The 16006-nt window shown below is 35.9% G+C and overlaps 1 protein-coding gene across 3 annotated transcripts in view; it reads right to left on the bottom strand.

The window, feature by feature from the left end:
• Positions 1–3407: 3407 nt before the first annotated feature.
• The window catches only part of SNX7 (sorting nexin 7), a 174543-nt gene continuing 161944 nt past the window's right edge, over positions 3408–16006 (bottom strand). The window contains exon 9 of one of the 3 annotated variants that reach the window (XM_043575645.1): positions 3408–3796. In XM_043575645.1, coding sequence (XP_043431580.1) covers positions 3710–3796 — 87 coding nt within the window. In that variant the 3' untranslated portion in view covers positions 3408–3709. Of the gene's footprint in view, positions 3970–16006 lie in introns of all 3 variants that reach the window. The other 2 variants (XM_043575644.1, XM_043575647.1) reach the window with 2 other exon arrangements.

Raw genomic sequence — 16006 nt, 5'->3', positions numbered from 1 at the left:
CAAAGAATATATACAAATGGCCAAGAAGCACATGAAAAGATGCAATAAGAAAAAATCAAAAGTATGAGATACCACTTCACCCAGTAGGGTGGGTATAATACAACAAAAACAAACAAACAAAAACAGAAAATAACAAACATTCATGAGGATGTGCAGAAATCAGAATCCTCATACACTGCTGGTTGAAATGTAAAACAGTGTAGCCACTTTGGAAAACAATCTGGCAACTCCCGATATGGTTAAATATAGCTGTGATACGACCCAGCAATTCCACTCCTATGTATAGGCCCAAGAGAAATGAAAATATATGTTCTCACAAAATGAATAAACCATTTTTATAGCATCACAATTCATAATAGACAAAATTGAAAATAACCTAAATGTCTTTCAACGAAAGAATAAACAAATATAATGGATAAGCAAAATGTATGGTATATCCATAAAATGGAGTATTTCTTGCCACTTTTTAAAAAAGAATAAAGTACTGAGAAATGCTACAATACTTGTAGAACACATGTTAAATGAAAGAAGCCAGTCAAAAAAGATCATGTATTATAGGATTCCATTGATTCATAATGGGAACAGGCATACCAGTGGTTCCTGAGGCCTGGGGATATGGGAGGTGGTGAAGGTTAGAAAGCGATGATAGCCAAAAGGTATGGGGTTTCTTTTTGAGGTGATGAAAAACTAGAAGCAATATAACTGTAATACAGTTTAAATAACTGTAAACAAGAAAATGTCTGCATAAATTACTACATATTCATAACATGATAGGTTGTAGGGCCATTTGTGCAATGTTTTAGAGTTATTCTTGACTTTCAACATTTCCATAAGATAACTGTAGAATGACCAAATGAGACGCAAAGTAGCATGTATAATAGGACCTCATTTTTATAAAAACAAATTTTAAAACTATGTGTGGGAGTGATTGTGTGTGTAAGTCTTTACCAAATACTATGAGCATAGAAAAACGGAAGGAAGGATATATACTAGTTAACAGGACTTACCTGTGGGTATGCATGGTGTGTCTGGGGGACGGCCGTTGCGTGGATAGAAAAGAAAAGAGGGAGGAAAGACATGCAAAACTAAAGAGGAAAAAGAAAGGCACTAAAAATAAAGCATTTTTTATGTGATTCCCACTTAAATAATTAATGACCTTATTGGCTACCAATTCTCTGGCAGGTGTTCTTTCTCTCCCCAGTTTTACTGAGATACAATTGACATCTAATATTTATGAGTTTAAGGTGTATAACATAATGATTTGGTATATGTATTTACTGCAAAATGATTACCACAATAAGATTAGTTAACATCTATCACACAAACACAATTACAACTTTTTTTCCTTTGTGATGAGAACTTTCAAGATCTATTCTCTTAATTTACCAAAACACAATACAGTATTGTTAACATATAGTTATCATGTTGTACATTGTATCCCCAGGACTTATTTTATAACTAGAAGTTTGTACCTTTCAGCCACCTCCACCTAATACCCCCACCCTACTTACCTCTGGTAGGTGTTCTAAGCTTACTGTATCATTTTAACAACCTGTGAGTTACAGATTATTATTTCCATTATCTCTAGATGGCGAAAACCCGGTTTGGAGTAGTAAAATAGCTTGCAAAACAATATGGTTGGGGCCATACTGATAAACAGGAAGGGTTCTCACCCGAAGTCAGACCTCAAGGCTAGTAATGCCACAAACACACCAAGATGGTAGGAAAAGGTTCACTACTTACAGAATGGGGCTTTCTGGGGAGAGCAGGGCAGGCCTCTCGGGCGGCTCTGAAAATGGTTTGAGACAGCTAGAGAAGGAGAATGGCTTGGGGTTCTTGGGGTGGTTGAGGGTGTGGGTTCTTGCAGGGAGGAGGTATATGGCAGTGCCAAAGCAGGGAAACACTGGTGCTTTCTTAGCAGGCTGCCCAGATGTGGGAAGACAGGGAAAAGGGAAAGTTTGCTTAAAAGCTACCAGTGTTCAAACGTCAAAAAAATGGGAGCCAGATTCTTTATTACAAATGGTTTAATAATTATGCATGCCAGTATTTACAAAAAACGTTTAGCTTTATATCTGCATTTGTGTATCTCTTGTTTTGATTAAAATAATTTAAATGTCTAGGTTCTTTTTGTGACACAGATTTAAGTGCTAATATCCAAATGATACTAATTCCTCAAGGTTCGGTCTTGAAAAATATCTATTTCAAAAAATTAGCAAATATTAAATAACGTTCAGTTTCTAAATATATCCATAAAATAAATACAAAATCACTTTGTATGGTCAATCTTACTAGATTACTAGATTGTATAGGATTACTAACTAATAACTCAAATAGTAATTTCAATCTACCTTGGTAACTTTTTTTTTTTTGGAGGTGCTTGTGTTTTATTTATTTATTTTTTAATTTACATCCAAGTTAGTTAGCATAACTTGGTAACTTTTTTTAATTGTGGAAAACAATTACTTCACTCTTTTTAAAAAAAAATTTTTTTTTCAACGTTTATTTATTTTTGGGACAGAGAGAGACAGAGCATGAACAGGGGAGGGGCAGAAAGAGAGGGAGACACAGAATTGGAAACAGGCTCCAGGCTCTGAGCCATCAGCCCAGAGCCCGACGCGGGGCTCGAACTCATGGACCGCGAGATCGTGACCTGGCTGAAGTCGGACGCTTAACCAACCGCGCCACCCAGGCGCCCCGTCAATTACTTCACTCTTAACCAAACCAAAATATGAACAATTATCATTAAAGTTTTATAACACTAAATAATTTTTGTATATTTACTTCAAGTTTCTAATGTCAGAGAGAATAGGATTTTAGAGAAAATCATGATGAATGCATAGTATGCTTGGTAACACAGGCTTAATTCTTTTTTTTTTAAATTTATTTATTTGAGAGAGAAAAAGAGAGAGTGACAGAGAGAGAGAGAAAATGCATGAGCAGAAGAAGGGCAGAGAGAGGGAGAGAGAGAGAATTCCATCAGGTTCTACACTGCCAGCACGGAGCCCAGTGTGGGGCTCAAACTCAGGAACTTTGAGTTCATGACCTGAGCAGAAAACAAGAGTCAAACACCAACTGAGCCAGCCAGGCGCCCCACATACATTGAATTCTTGTCAGAATCTGCTTCAGAGGCTTGAGTGACTAGTACAAAAAGAACACACCATAGCCAGTCATTTTATATTAAACTTTTTATTAAAACTGAGTCTTCATGATATATTTAAAAGGACATGTTCCACAAACAAATATTTGGACAAAAAAATTTCTATATGTAATTATTGGCACACAAATTTAAAATAAAAACTAAGCTAAATATTTATATATATATTCATGTATATGTATTTGTGTGTGTGTGTATATATGTACATATATATACGTATATATATACATATATATGTGTATATATACGTATATATGTGTACATATATATACATATGTGTATATATATACATATATATGTATGTATATGTATATATATATATATATATATATATATATATATATATATACATACACACACACACACACACACACACACACACACACACACGAGTATATCCAATTCATGTCAATGATCTGGAATACCTGAGTTTCAAGCTGTTGGTTTTCCAGATAGTGCTAAATGTTTTTCATCCACTTTATAAAGGACACAGTCCATCCAGAAAGAGTAACTTTGGTTAATAGATGCTGTCTCCCAAAGATAGCACAGAAGTCCTCAGTGGGATTCAGGTTTATCTTCAGAGGTTTCTTCCAAGTGGAGGTCAGTCTGTGATGCAAGGAAGGATTCCCATGTAGCAAGGCACTGAATAACGGAAATACACCACGAGGAAATCAGCAGTTGTTAACTTTCAGCGGTGAATGGATTAATAAATCCTTCTGTATCTGTTCCTAGAGCAATTTGCCCTGCTCCTTTCTCCCACCAGCATGCCAGAATCCTTGTCGTTTTCTACATACGTTAATTCCTAATGTGGGAAACTATTGTTAAATAAAAGGAAAACATAAAAGGTTTACAGATGAGCATGGATTAGTTTGATGAAATAATCCAGTATTATCCCACTGTCAGGAAAGAAAACTGCTCTAAATTATGGAGGAAAAGATGGATATTTGGATCTGAGGAGGTAGGCGTTAAGCATCTAGACAGAGCAGTGGGATGCAAATGTGCCTCCATTAGATTTCAATCCCACTACAGCAAATGTGAGTTTGGGCAAGTTGATGAATCTTTACTATGGCTTCTCCAGCCATAAATTAGGTTAATAATAGTACTTATCACTAGGGCAACAGTGAAAATTAAATTTCCATAATCTGTATAAATCTCTGTACAGAATTCCCAGCCCAAAGTAAGTGCTCAAAAAAAATGAGCAATTATTATATTATGATAGTCTGTTGGGACTAGGTGGTGAAACTTGCTCACTAATGTGCCACAGGAAATGAAAAAGGATTATAAGTGACGAAAGGTGGTGGGGACACACAAACAGGAATGTGGCCACCTTTGTGATGTTGTCTAGGACTGACCTGCCTACTAGCCTTGTCTCAGTTATCTGCATGATGTTTATCTACACATAATGTTAATAGTTTGCACATATTTAGGATTCTTCTAAAGCAAACTTACTTTAACATATTCAGCCTGAGATGAAATTATGTATGCACTTTTGATACAATACACTCCAAAGTTGGACTGATTAACACTGATTTACTTGCCTAAACTACTTTCACATCACTTCTTTATCCTCTAATCCCTTTGCAGCTTTACTGTGTGCACTTTTGACAACAAGTACTAAATGACAGACCGGTGGTTTCCCAAACACCATACAAACTCAAAATTTTAAAGCTTCCAAACTATAAACGTGCTGCATTCCAAAAAGCCTGTATGTATGGATTTATGTATGTATATACATATATGTGTGTGCATATAATATTTTTTCAAACTGAAGATTTAGAAAGTGGGAAGCATTTTGCCAAGTTAGGTTTTTATAAAGGTTATATGCAGTGATTTGATTCTGAGGCAGTCTCGAGAGCCTAGGAAATGAATACTATGGCTAGAAAATTGGGTATTTGCATGAGAACAATAGGAGATACTGTTGAAGACTTAATTGTCAAATGAAAAAAAAACTACTGAGTAAATTACTGGGTAATATACTCAGTATTTTGTGATATACTTATTTTGAAAGTTGGGCTTGGAATAATACAAATCTCATAAGAATAATCAAGTCCATCAGGATTTTAAGGGTCATTTTTGATTTAAAAACTTTAGAGAGCACTGGAAGCCAAGTTCCAGTATAAGCCAAGTATAAACCAAGTATAAATTTCCAAGTATAAGCCAAGAAGCATAATTTTAATCCCTGTGATGAATCAGTTCTGGAATCTGCCTTTGTTCTTCAGTAAGTTACTAACTTTCTGATTTTCTTTTTTGTTTTTTTTTTTTTGTTTGTTTTTTTTTTTTTAATTTATTTTTGGGACAGAGAGACAGAGCATGAACACAGAATCGGAAACAGGCTCCAGGCTCTGAGCCATCAGCCCAGAGCCCGACGCGGGGCTCGAACTCACGGACCGCGAGATCGTGACCTGGCTGAAGTCGGACGCTTAACCGACTGCGCCACCCAGGCGCCCCAAACTTTCTGATTTTCTACTTCCTTAGGTGTAAAATTATGATACCTGTCTCATAGGGATGAAAAATAACAGAATGAGGGATAAGGAAGGAGAAGACAGGGAAAAAACAGAAGTCCAGGTTAGGACAGGGACCACCAAGAGTGGCCTCCTCTAACATGGTACAGGAAAAGAAGCCAGATGTCTTTATATCTAAATGTTTATCCTCATGAAAGGGCATTAAAGATAAATATCTCACATTTGATACATGTTTCAACTTTTAGACTTTAAGGCCTTTATAATTGGGGGATTGACATAAAATATCCATTCACTCAACAAGTATTTTTGAGTTCTTACTATGTCAGGCACTGTGAAGGTTCTGGGGCATAATCCTGGACCTCATGGAACTTATGATTTAGTAAAAAAACACAAGTCAGCAAATATAATCAACTACAGGGTCTATGAAGTTACAGCATATGATGAAAATAAATAGTAGTGGGATCTAGATCAGACTAGGATGAGTTAACTAATGTTTCCTAGTAGGAGTGAGCCTATAAATTTCTGTGCATGTCTGTGGAAGGGCAATGTGAGGAATAATGTGTGGTGGTTAATAATAAAGTGGTTAAGAACTTGGGCTCAGAACTTCTGCTGCTGGCCAAGATAGTATGATAAGGACTAGATTCGCTCTTCTGCTAAAAGATGATTGATTGATAGATAGATAGATAGATCAGAAAAAAATAAAATGAAACAACAGTTTTCAAGACCCTGAACATCAGGCAACAAAGGACAGTGATCCCTGAGAGACAAGATAAAAACAATATGAGCTCTATGATTATCCTCATGTTATAAGCAGAACTTTATCCCCCCAAATTCATTTGTTGAAGCACACTGTGAGGTACTTCAAAGTTCATGTGTTGAAGTACCACAGAATGTAAAGTATTTGGAAAGAAGGCCTTTAAAGAGGTGACTCAGTTTAAATGAGGGTAAGATGGACCCTAATCCAATCTGACTAGTATCCTTATAAGAGGAGATTGGTCATTCAAGGGGACTATAGGAATGACAACAGAGAGAAAAGATGACATGAAGACCAGGAAGAAGGCTGCCATCTGCAAAGTCAAGAAGAAAGGCCTCAGAAGAAACCAAGAAGCCAAGCCTGTCAACACCTTGATCTTGGACAACTAACCTCCAGAACTGTAAAAAAAATCATTTTTTGTTGTTTATCCACTAAAGTCTGTGGTATTTTGTTACGGTAGCCCTAGCACACCAATATACCACTCACTGCCGTAAGAGAATTCCCAGGCCATGGCAGAAGCAGGGTGAACTTAGATGTAGCCAGGCAGGCTCTCTGAGTTGAAGAGATGGAGCTAAGAGTCTATAGAAAAATAATGCAGGGGAAGTTTGTAGAGCAGAGTACCAGTGAAGAGAGAGCACTCTGGAGATCTGTGGAGGGTCTCCCTCTGGTATTCAGTGGGGGTAATGATCAGTAAAAGCATGTGAGAAAACTACCTAAGGTCAGGAAAAGAAGTAACCAGTGAGGATTAGAGTGAGCAGCGTCCATGTTCTCACAGGGCCTGGAATAGTACAGAATCCCACCAAAGAGATTGGAAAATCCAATAATTCATAAAATATTGGATAAAATACAAAGAAGGGTCTTGCCTCAAACCTAGGAAATAATTTTCCATCTATTACAATCTGGTACCATCTAACAAATCTTGAAGTGAGACCCTAAAGGATCAAGGTGTGTCCAAGCAACTTCACTAAGTGCTACAGGAATAAAAAAAATATTCAGCAGACAACAAAATTCACAGTATCTGGTATCCAATTAAGATTACCAGGATGCAAAGAAGCATAAAAATGCAACCCATAATGTGGAGAAAAAATCAACCGATTGAAACTAACACACAATGGAATATTACTCAGCCATAAAAAAGAACAAAATCTTGTCATTTGCAGTGACATAGATGGAGCTAGAGAGTATTATGCTACATAAGTCAGTCAGAGAAAGACAAATAACATATGATTTCACTCCTATGTGGAATTTAAGAAACAAAACAAATGAACACAGTAGGGAAAAAAGGCAAATCATAGAACAGACCCTTAATTATACAGAACAAAATGATGGTTATCAGAGGGGAGGTGGGTGGGGGGCAATGGGTGAAATAGGTGATGGGGATTAAGGAGGGCAGTTGTTGTGATGAGTACGAAGTGTTGTATATAAGTGATGAATTACTAAATTATACGCCAGAAACCAATATTACACTGCATGTTAACTTACTGGAATTTAAATAAAAATCTGGAGAGAGAGAGAAAAAAAAAGGAGAAACTGACCCAGAATTGACAAAGATGTTAGCAGACAAGGACATTAAACTATAAAAGTGTCCTAGATGTTCAAAGAGTTAAGTAGAGGCAAGGAATATATGAAAAACAGATACAAATTGGACTTCCAGAGATAAAAATTACCATGTGGGCGATGAAAAATACAAGGAATGGAATTAATGACATATAAGAAAATGAGGAAGAAAAAATCAACATGAAGGTACAGCAATGGAAAGTATCTAAAAGGAAACACAGAAAGAAAAAAAAGATCAATGAAAAAAAAAAGAAAAAGAGCACCAGTGAGCTATGGCACACAGCTTGCAGTAGTATACTATACATGTCATTAGCTGAAAGGTGGAGGGCCAAAAAACTTTGTGAAAACATAAAGGCCAGAATTTTTCCAAACTTAATTAAAAAAATCAGAAACCCACAAATCCAAGAAACTCAACAAACTCTAAACATCAGAAACATGAGGAAGAGAGCATCAAACTACTTTAAAACCAAATTGTTCAAAATCAGTGATAAAGACAATCTTTAAATAAGACAGAAAAATCATAATGCTGCATACAAAAGAAGGAAAAATAGGGATGACAGTATTTCTCATCCAAAATACTTTAAGTGAGAAGACGACAGAGTAACATTTTTAGAGTGAAAGAAACAGCACTGTCAGGATAGAATTCTTTCTATGCCCAGCAAAATTATCCTTCAAAAACAAGGGTGGAATAAAGATATTTTCTGACAAACAAAAGCTATAGAATTTATCACTAACAGACCACACTACAAAAAATGTTTTAAAAAAAGAAAAATTCCATCAGGCAAAAAGAAATAAAACCAGACAGAAATATGAATCCATTCAAAGGAATGAAAACCACAGAGCATGTCAATGATATGGAAACATATATATTTCTCTCATTATTTAAATTTATTTAAGATATAATTGACTAATTAATAATAATAGTAACAAGATCTGGTGAGGCTTAGAATACATGTCCAAATAAAATATACGAGAAAAGAACATAAGGGCCAGAAGAAAGAGAATGAAGAATATGATTGTTGGTTCTTAAATGATAGGTTAAGTGGTATAATACTATTTAAAGGCAGACTGACAAGATTAAGGTGGGGCACCTTGGTGGCTCAGTCGGTTGAGCGTCTGAATTTAGCCCAGGTCATGATCTCATGGTTCACGGGTTCGAGCCCTGTGTCAGGCTCTGTGCTGACAGCGTGGAACCTGGAGCCTGTTTCAGATTCTATATCTCCCTCTCTCTCTGCCCCTCCCCTACTCACACTGTGTTCCTCTCTCTCTCAAAAATAAACATTAAAAAAAAAAAAAAAGATTAAGGTACATACCATAAACCTGAAAATAACCTCTAGAAAATAAAAGATATATCTAATATAACAACAAGAGATCTAAAGTGAAATCATACAAAATTGTCTATTATCCAAAAGAAGGCATAAAGAGGAAAATGGGGGGCGCCTGGGTGGCGCAGTCGGTTAAGCGTCCGACTTCAGCCAGGTCACAATCTCGCGGTCCGTGAGTTCGAGCCCCACGTCAGGCTCTGGGCTGATGGCTCGGAGCCTGGAGCCTGTTTCTGATGCTGTGTCTCCCTCTCTCTCCGCCCCTCCCCCGTTCATGCTCTGTTTCTCTCTGTACCAAAAATTAAAAAAAAAAAAAAAAAACGTTGAAAAAAGAAGAAAATGGGAGCAAAGAACGGATGGAACAAATAAAAAACAAACTGCAAAATAATAAACTCAAACCTAACTGTATCAATAATCAATTTCAATGTCAATAATCTAAACACTCCAATAAGACACAAATTGCCCTTAGTAAATAAAAATTAAAAAAATAATGGTCAACAGGTACATCAAAAGATGCTCAACGTTGCTCCTCATCAGGGAAATACAAATCAAAACCACACTCAGATATCCCCTCACACCAGAGTGGCCAAAAGGAACAAATCAGGAGACTATAGATGCTGGAGAGGATGTGGAGAAACAGGAACCCTCTTGCACTGTTGGTGGGAATGCAAACTGGTGCAGCCGCTCTGGGAAACAGTGTGGAGGTTCCTCAAAAAATTAAAAATAGACTTACCCTATGACCCAGCAATAGCACTACTAGGAATTTACCCAAGGGATACAGGAGTGCTGATGCATAGGGGCACTTGTACCCCAATGTTTATAGCAGCACTCTCAACAATAGACAAATTACGGAAAGAGCCTAAATGTCCATCAACTGATGAATGGATAAAGAAACTGTGGTTTATATACACAATGGAGTACTACATGGCAATGAGTAAGAACGAAATATGGCCCTTTGTAGCAACGTGGATGGAACTGGAGAGTGTGATGCTAAGTGAAATAAGCCATACAGAGAAAGACAGACAGATACCATATGTTTTCACTCTTATGTGGATCCTGAGAAACTTAACAGAAACCCATGGGGGAGGAGAAGGGAAAAACAACAACAAAAAAAGAGGTTAGAGTGGGAGAGAGCCAAAGCATAAGAGACTCTTAAAAACTGAGAACAAACTGAGGGTTGATGAGGGGTGGGAGGGAGGGGAGGGTAGGTGATGGGTATTAAAGAGGGCATCTTTTGGGATGAGCACTGGGTGTTGTATGGAAACCAATTTGACAATAAATTTCATATATTAAACAAATAAATAATAAAATAAAAATAAATAAATACATAAAAAATATTGCCCTAGAGGAGGCTATATTAGATAAAATAGATTTTAGAACAAATATTATTATGAGAGATAAAGGTTATTTCATACTGATAAAGGTATCAGTTTATCTTGGCATAACTTAAAATATATATAATGAGAGAGCTTTAAAATACATGAAATAAAAACTGATAGAAACACAAGAAGACAAATCCACAATTACCATTGATTTTGGTATACCTCTCTCACAAGAACTGAGAGAATTTATGGACAGAAAATCAGCAGTGATACAGAAAACTAAAACAACATGATCAATCAAGTGGACCTAACTAATATCTATAGAAAGGAAAATGCACATTCATTCATATGCACATACAACATTTACCAAAATAGGCCATATTCCAGGCTAGAAAAGAAGTCTCAATAAACTTAAAAAGAGTTAAGTCACATGAAGTTTATTCCCTGAACATAATGGAATTAAATTAGAAATCAGTAATAGAGAGATATCTGAAAAATCCCCAAATATTTGAAATCTAAGCAGGAAACATATATATATTATTACCCTCGGTGTCAAAGAAAAACTCAGAAGTAAATTTAGGTATTCTGAACTGAGTGAAAATAAAAACATAACATGTGAAAAGTTCTGGGTCACTAAGGCAGTACATAGAAATTTGTAACACTAAAAGTCTATCAGAAAAGAAGAAAGGTCCATGATGAGCACTGGGTGATGCATGGACATGTTTGAATCACTATTTTGTACATCTGAAATTAATATAATACCATAAATTAACTAACTGGAATTAAAATAAAAACTTAGAAAGGAAAGAAGAGGAGCTCCTGGTTGGCTCAGTCAGTACAGCATGTGACTTTTGATCTCTGGTCATGAGTTTAAGCCGTATGTTGTATGTAGAGATTATAAATAAATAAACCAAAAAAAGAAAAAAAAAACCAAGGTCTTAAATTATTTCAGTTCCTACCCTAAAAACTAATAGATGGATAGATAAAACAAATTAAACCCAAACTAGGGAGAACTAGAAAGAAAAAGAGAAAGAAAGAAAGAAAGAAACTGAAAAGAACAGAGTGTGAATCAGTGAAAAAGAAAAGAGAAAAAATATTTAAAAAATCTATGAGACCAAATGTTAGCTCTTTAAGATGATTAATAAAACTGATAATCATTAACCCGACCAACCTAAAAGAAGAGAGATGACATAAATTATTATCTCTTAGGAATGAGAAAAGTGACATCACTCCAGATTCTACTGAAGGAAATAAAGGAATATTATGGAAAACTTTACACCTATACACCGAGAGCTTGAAAGAAATGGACCAATTCCCTGAAAGACACAAACTACACAAACTTACTCTACAAGAAATAGATACTCTAATGAATTTGAATCTGTTGTTAAATATCTTCCCACAAAGAAAACTAGGCCTAAATGCCATCACTGGCAAATTCAATCAAATAATTAAGAAAGAAATCATTTTAATTCTATACAAACTCTACTGGAAAATGGAAGACACAGTAATGCTTTTCGATTTACAAAAACAAAAAACACTGTAAGAGAAGAAAACTACTAACCAATATCTCTCATAAACATAGATATAAAAATTCTAAACAAAATTTTGGCGAATCCAGCAATCTATAGAAAGAATTATATATCATGACCAAAAGGGATTTATCCCAGAATGTAAGATTGGATTAACATTCAAATATCAATCAATGTAATTGACTACTAATGTAAGAGCATCTCAACAGACACAGAAAAGGCATTTGCCAAATTATAATGTCCATTTCTGATTTTAAAAAAAATTCAGAAAATTAGGAATTGAAGAGAACTTCTACAACCTCAGGAAGAACATTTACAAAAAAAAATTAAGTTAACATCATAAGCAGACATGCATTAAATATTAGCTGTTATTAGTATTTTCTTTTCAATGCCAAAAAAAAGAGAGAAATTAACACTCAGTTTTATAGATAGTCAAAAATCTCCTTCACCAAATTTTAAGTATAAAAAAGGCAGGAAATTAAAAAAGAAAACAATATATATATCTCTTTAAAGCGCTATCCACCGTGTCTACACAACAAGGAAAGTTATTAACTGGGACTGAAGGTCTGATAGAGAGCAGACCATACTTTGCATTTGGGGAGAGCCCCATTTCCCCTGGAACCTCATTTCTACTAGAGCCCTCTGGCATCCTCTGCAAATCCACACACAATTCTATCTGTTAACCCTGCAGGGCAGCCCAAAGCAATTACTACTTTCAGGAGATAGTACATCTTTTTGATAACTCCGCCAAACTATCATTTGAATAAACTTCTGAAGTCCTCAAGGTAAAATTCAAAATGTAATTATGAGCAGTCTGTTCTATTTAGATTTCCTGTCAAATAAATGATCCAAATTGCACCAAAGACAGCATTAATTCTCATGTGAAGAAACTTCTATTGTCATATTCTGCTTCAACCATCCTTAATAAATGTCTAAGGAAGATATTCAGTAGACATCCATGCTGATTAGCATTGTGAATTAACATTTTCATTTCTTTTTTTCTTTTTTTTCTTATTTGAGAGACAGAGTGTGCAAATGATGGAGAGGGGCAGAGGGAGAGAGACTCTCAAGCAGGTTCCACTCAGTGTGGAGCCTGCTGCGGGGCTCTGTCCCACAACCCTGGGATCTTGACCTGAGGTTGGACAAGAGTTGGACACTCCACCCAGTGAGCCACCCTGGAGTCCCCATTTTCATTTCTAAAATAAGTTCTAATGGGTCAGAAAAACTTAGTAAAAAAAACAAATTAGCCACTGAACTACCTCCTTACCATCTACCATACTAGAGGCAGAAAAACAATTTATGTATTTTGAAATATGGGTTATAGAACATCAGCATAGAAAAACAATAGAAATAACATGATACCTGCTATATGTCAATATGAATACTTGCTCAGGCATTGTACTGGTTACTTTATTATATATTACCTTCATATTACTACCTAACAAAGACTGTTATGTATATTATATCACAGATGAGAAAGCTGAGGCACAAATGGTTAAGCACATTTTTGATATTCCAAATCTGATAAGTAGTATAGCTATTACTATTTATTCATCAACAAATGGAAAGTAACCAATTTCTTGAATGACCACCAGGGTACATTTAATAAGTCACTGGGCCATCACAAAATACCTTTCTTTTGCATAGTGGAAAGAGGACAATTTTGAAAGAAGAGGTAGGTAAGAAAATGCATGCCTGCAGGGGCGGTGGGGGGGGGGGTGGCATCACGCTGATCAAATTTTAGGAAAATGTACATATGCAGTTTGAACATGTAGAAATTGATTCCCTACATACCTCTTGTAAAGTCTATATATTTCCAGGAGCACATACTCTTTGAAGATGAGTTAGTTAATACATGCCAGACATACAATAAATACTCAGTAAATGCAGATGATTATGGAGAAAGAATGTACAGAACTACACATTCAAATAAGCTGGTTGTCACAAAAACTGCATTTTTCAATCTGAATATTTATCAATTGACATCCTGGCTTCTATTGCTCTCTAAAGTTGTTAATGCTGTGTTTTGCTATAAAAGTCTGATTCCCACTCAGGCTGCTAACCAATCAGGCTTCTCAGCCAACAAGGCTGAAGAAATGACCCTGAACTAGGTAGCTCCTCCTGATGACACCAGACCTCTTTTGGAATTTTGATAGTTTTTTCTAAATAAACATGGGGTATTAACTGTCCTCTCCCACCAAATTTAGTCTTAAACTGTTAACTGATATTTGTATACTTATCCAATTATTGTACACAAATCTATTTTAAAATAAAAAAAGATAACCCCTAAAACTCTTTTAAAAAGCTCTTTACTCTTTCTTGCTTTTTTAAGTATGAAAAACCAAGTAAGACTCAAGACTCAAGAAATGGACTGTTTATACCACATAGTTAAACAATTAGTTTACATTAAACTAATAGTTAAACATTTAGTTCGGTATCTACTGTGTCCAGGACTGTGATGATTGGAGGAGATACAGTCATCAAAACAACAACACAATCTCAAAACCTATCGTGAGACTTGTTTATAACTATAAATCATGTTGTTTAAAAGATATTTCTGGGGAGACTTAGGTGGCTCAGTCCATTGAGCGTCTGACTCTTGGTTTCGGCTCAGGTCATGATCTCACGGTTCGTGAGTTCGAGCCCTGAGTCTGGCTCTGCACTGAGAGCATGGAGCCTGCTTGGGATTCTCTCTCTCTCCCTCTTTCTCTGCCCCTCCCCTGCTTGTGCATGCTCTCTCTCTCTCTTTTTCAAAATAAATAAATAAAAACCTTTTTAAAAAGGAATTGCATTAAAAAAAGATATTTCTGTTATTTGGCTTCTCATTGCTTTCTATTGAGAAATTGATTTTTCACACTTTTAAATCATTACAATTAGTGAGGCAAGCAAATGTCTATCAAAATTAGAGTAACAATCAAACACACTCACCAGTATCAATGTTGGCCTGACCTTCAACAGCACCCAGCAGCTCATTCTAGCTTTAGATTCTCATATTAACATCAGAGAATCAACAACGGGAATTCTACTGTTAGTTGAATACTGTGTCATAATCTTCCACACATATCATTTTATTTGATTTAACAATTTTGAAAAAATCAAGTAATTTCATCTTAAGATGCAATAGTTAAGAAACCTGTGTCTACAGATTTCAGCACTTGTTTCTACTGCTTCATGTTCATCACTGCAGTGAAAGTGAGCCAATAAATATGCTGTGCACGCATGCTACTAGGCAGGATGTTGGGTGGCCAAAAAGAAAGTTTATCACAAATCTTCATTAATTGAGGATCCAGTGCACATTTTCCCCAGGTGGCTCCAGTTTGTAGCCAAAGGCCAAAAACCTTAGTTTGTCTTTGAAGGGCATGAATGGGAAACAAAGTTGTAGTTAGGAAGGTGAGCCAGCGCCCGGGGAAACACATCCAACAGGTAAACAAAAGTCTTTTTGTTCCTACACACATTCTCAAAAACTTCTTAAATACGCACACAGAATATTTAAAAAATAAGTTTTAATTCCAAAGCTAGTTTTGAAAGTAAATCTGTTGCTACTTCAGCAAAGATGGTGATGACACTATGCCATTAGAAAAGATAACTGATTCTTCAGTTCTTGTAAGTGGGTAGCAATCCTATAAGCAGATGTGACCAACTTTTCCAGAGAATAAATGATGACAAAAATGGTGTTTCAATAGATACAATATAGCTTCCAATGAAAGCCCGTACATTTAAGAATCAGTATTTTCTCAAGCTGGGGGGCGGGGTATGAAGCGAATCTGTCCTACAATGTGACTTCAGGCAGATATCTTCACTGCTCTGGACTTGTTTACTCATTCACAAAATAAGGGGCTTGGCCTATGTGTATCCATTAAGTGTCATCCCAGAACTAAAAAAGAATTCTTCCAGGGGCTAACTGTA

Source organism: Prionailurus bengalensis, chromosome C1, assembly GCF_016509475.1.
Source record: "Prionailurus bengalensis isolate Pbe53 chromosome C1, Fcat_Pben_1.1_paternal_pri, whole genome shotgun sequence".
In the NCBI taxonomy this organism is placed as follows: Eukaryota; Metazoa; Chordata; class Mammalia; order Carnivora; family Felidae; genus Prionailurus; species Prionailurus bengalensis.
This window is presented reverse-complemented; position numbering and strand designations above follow the sequence as displayed.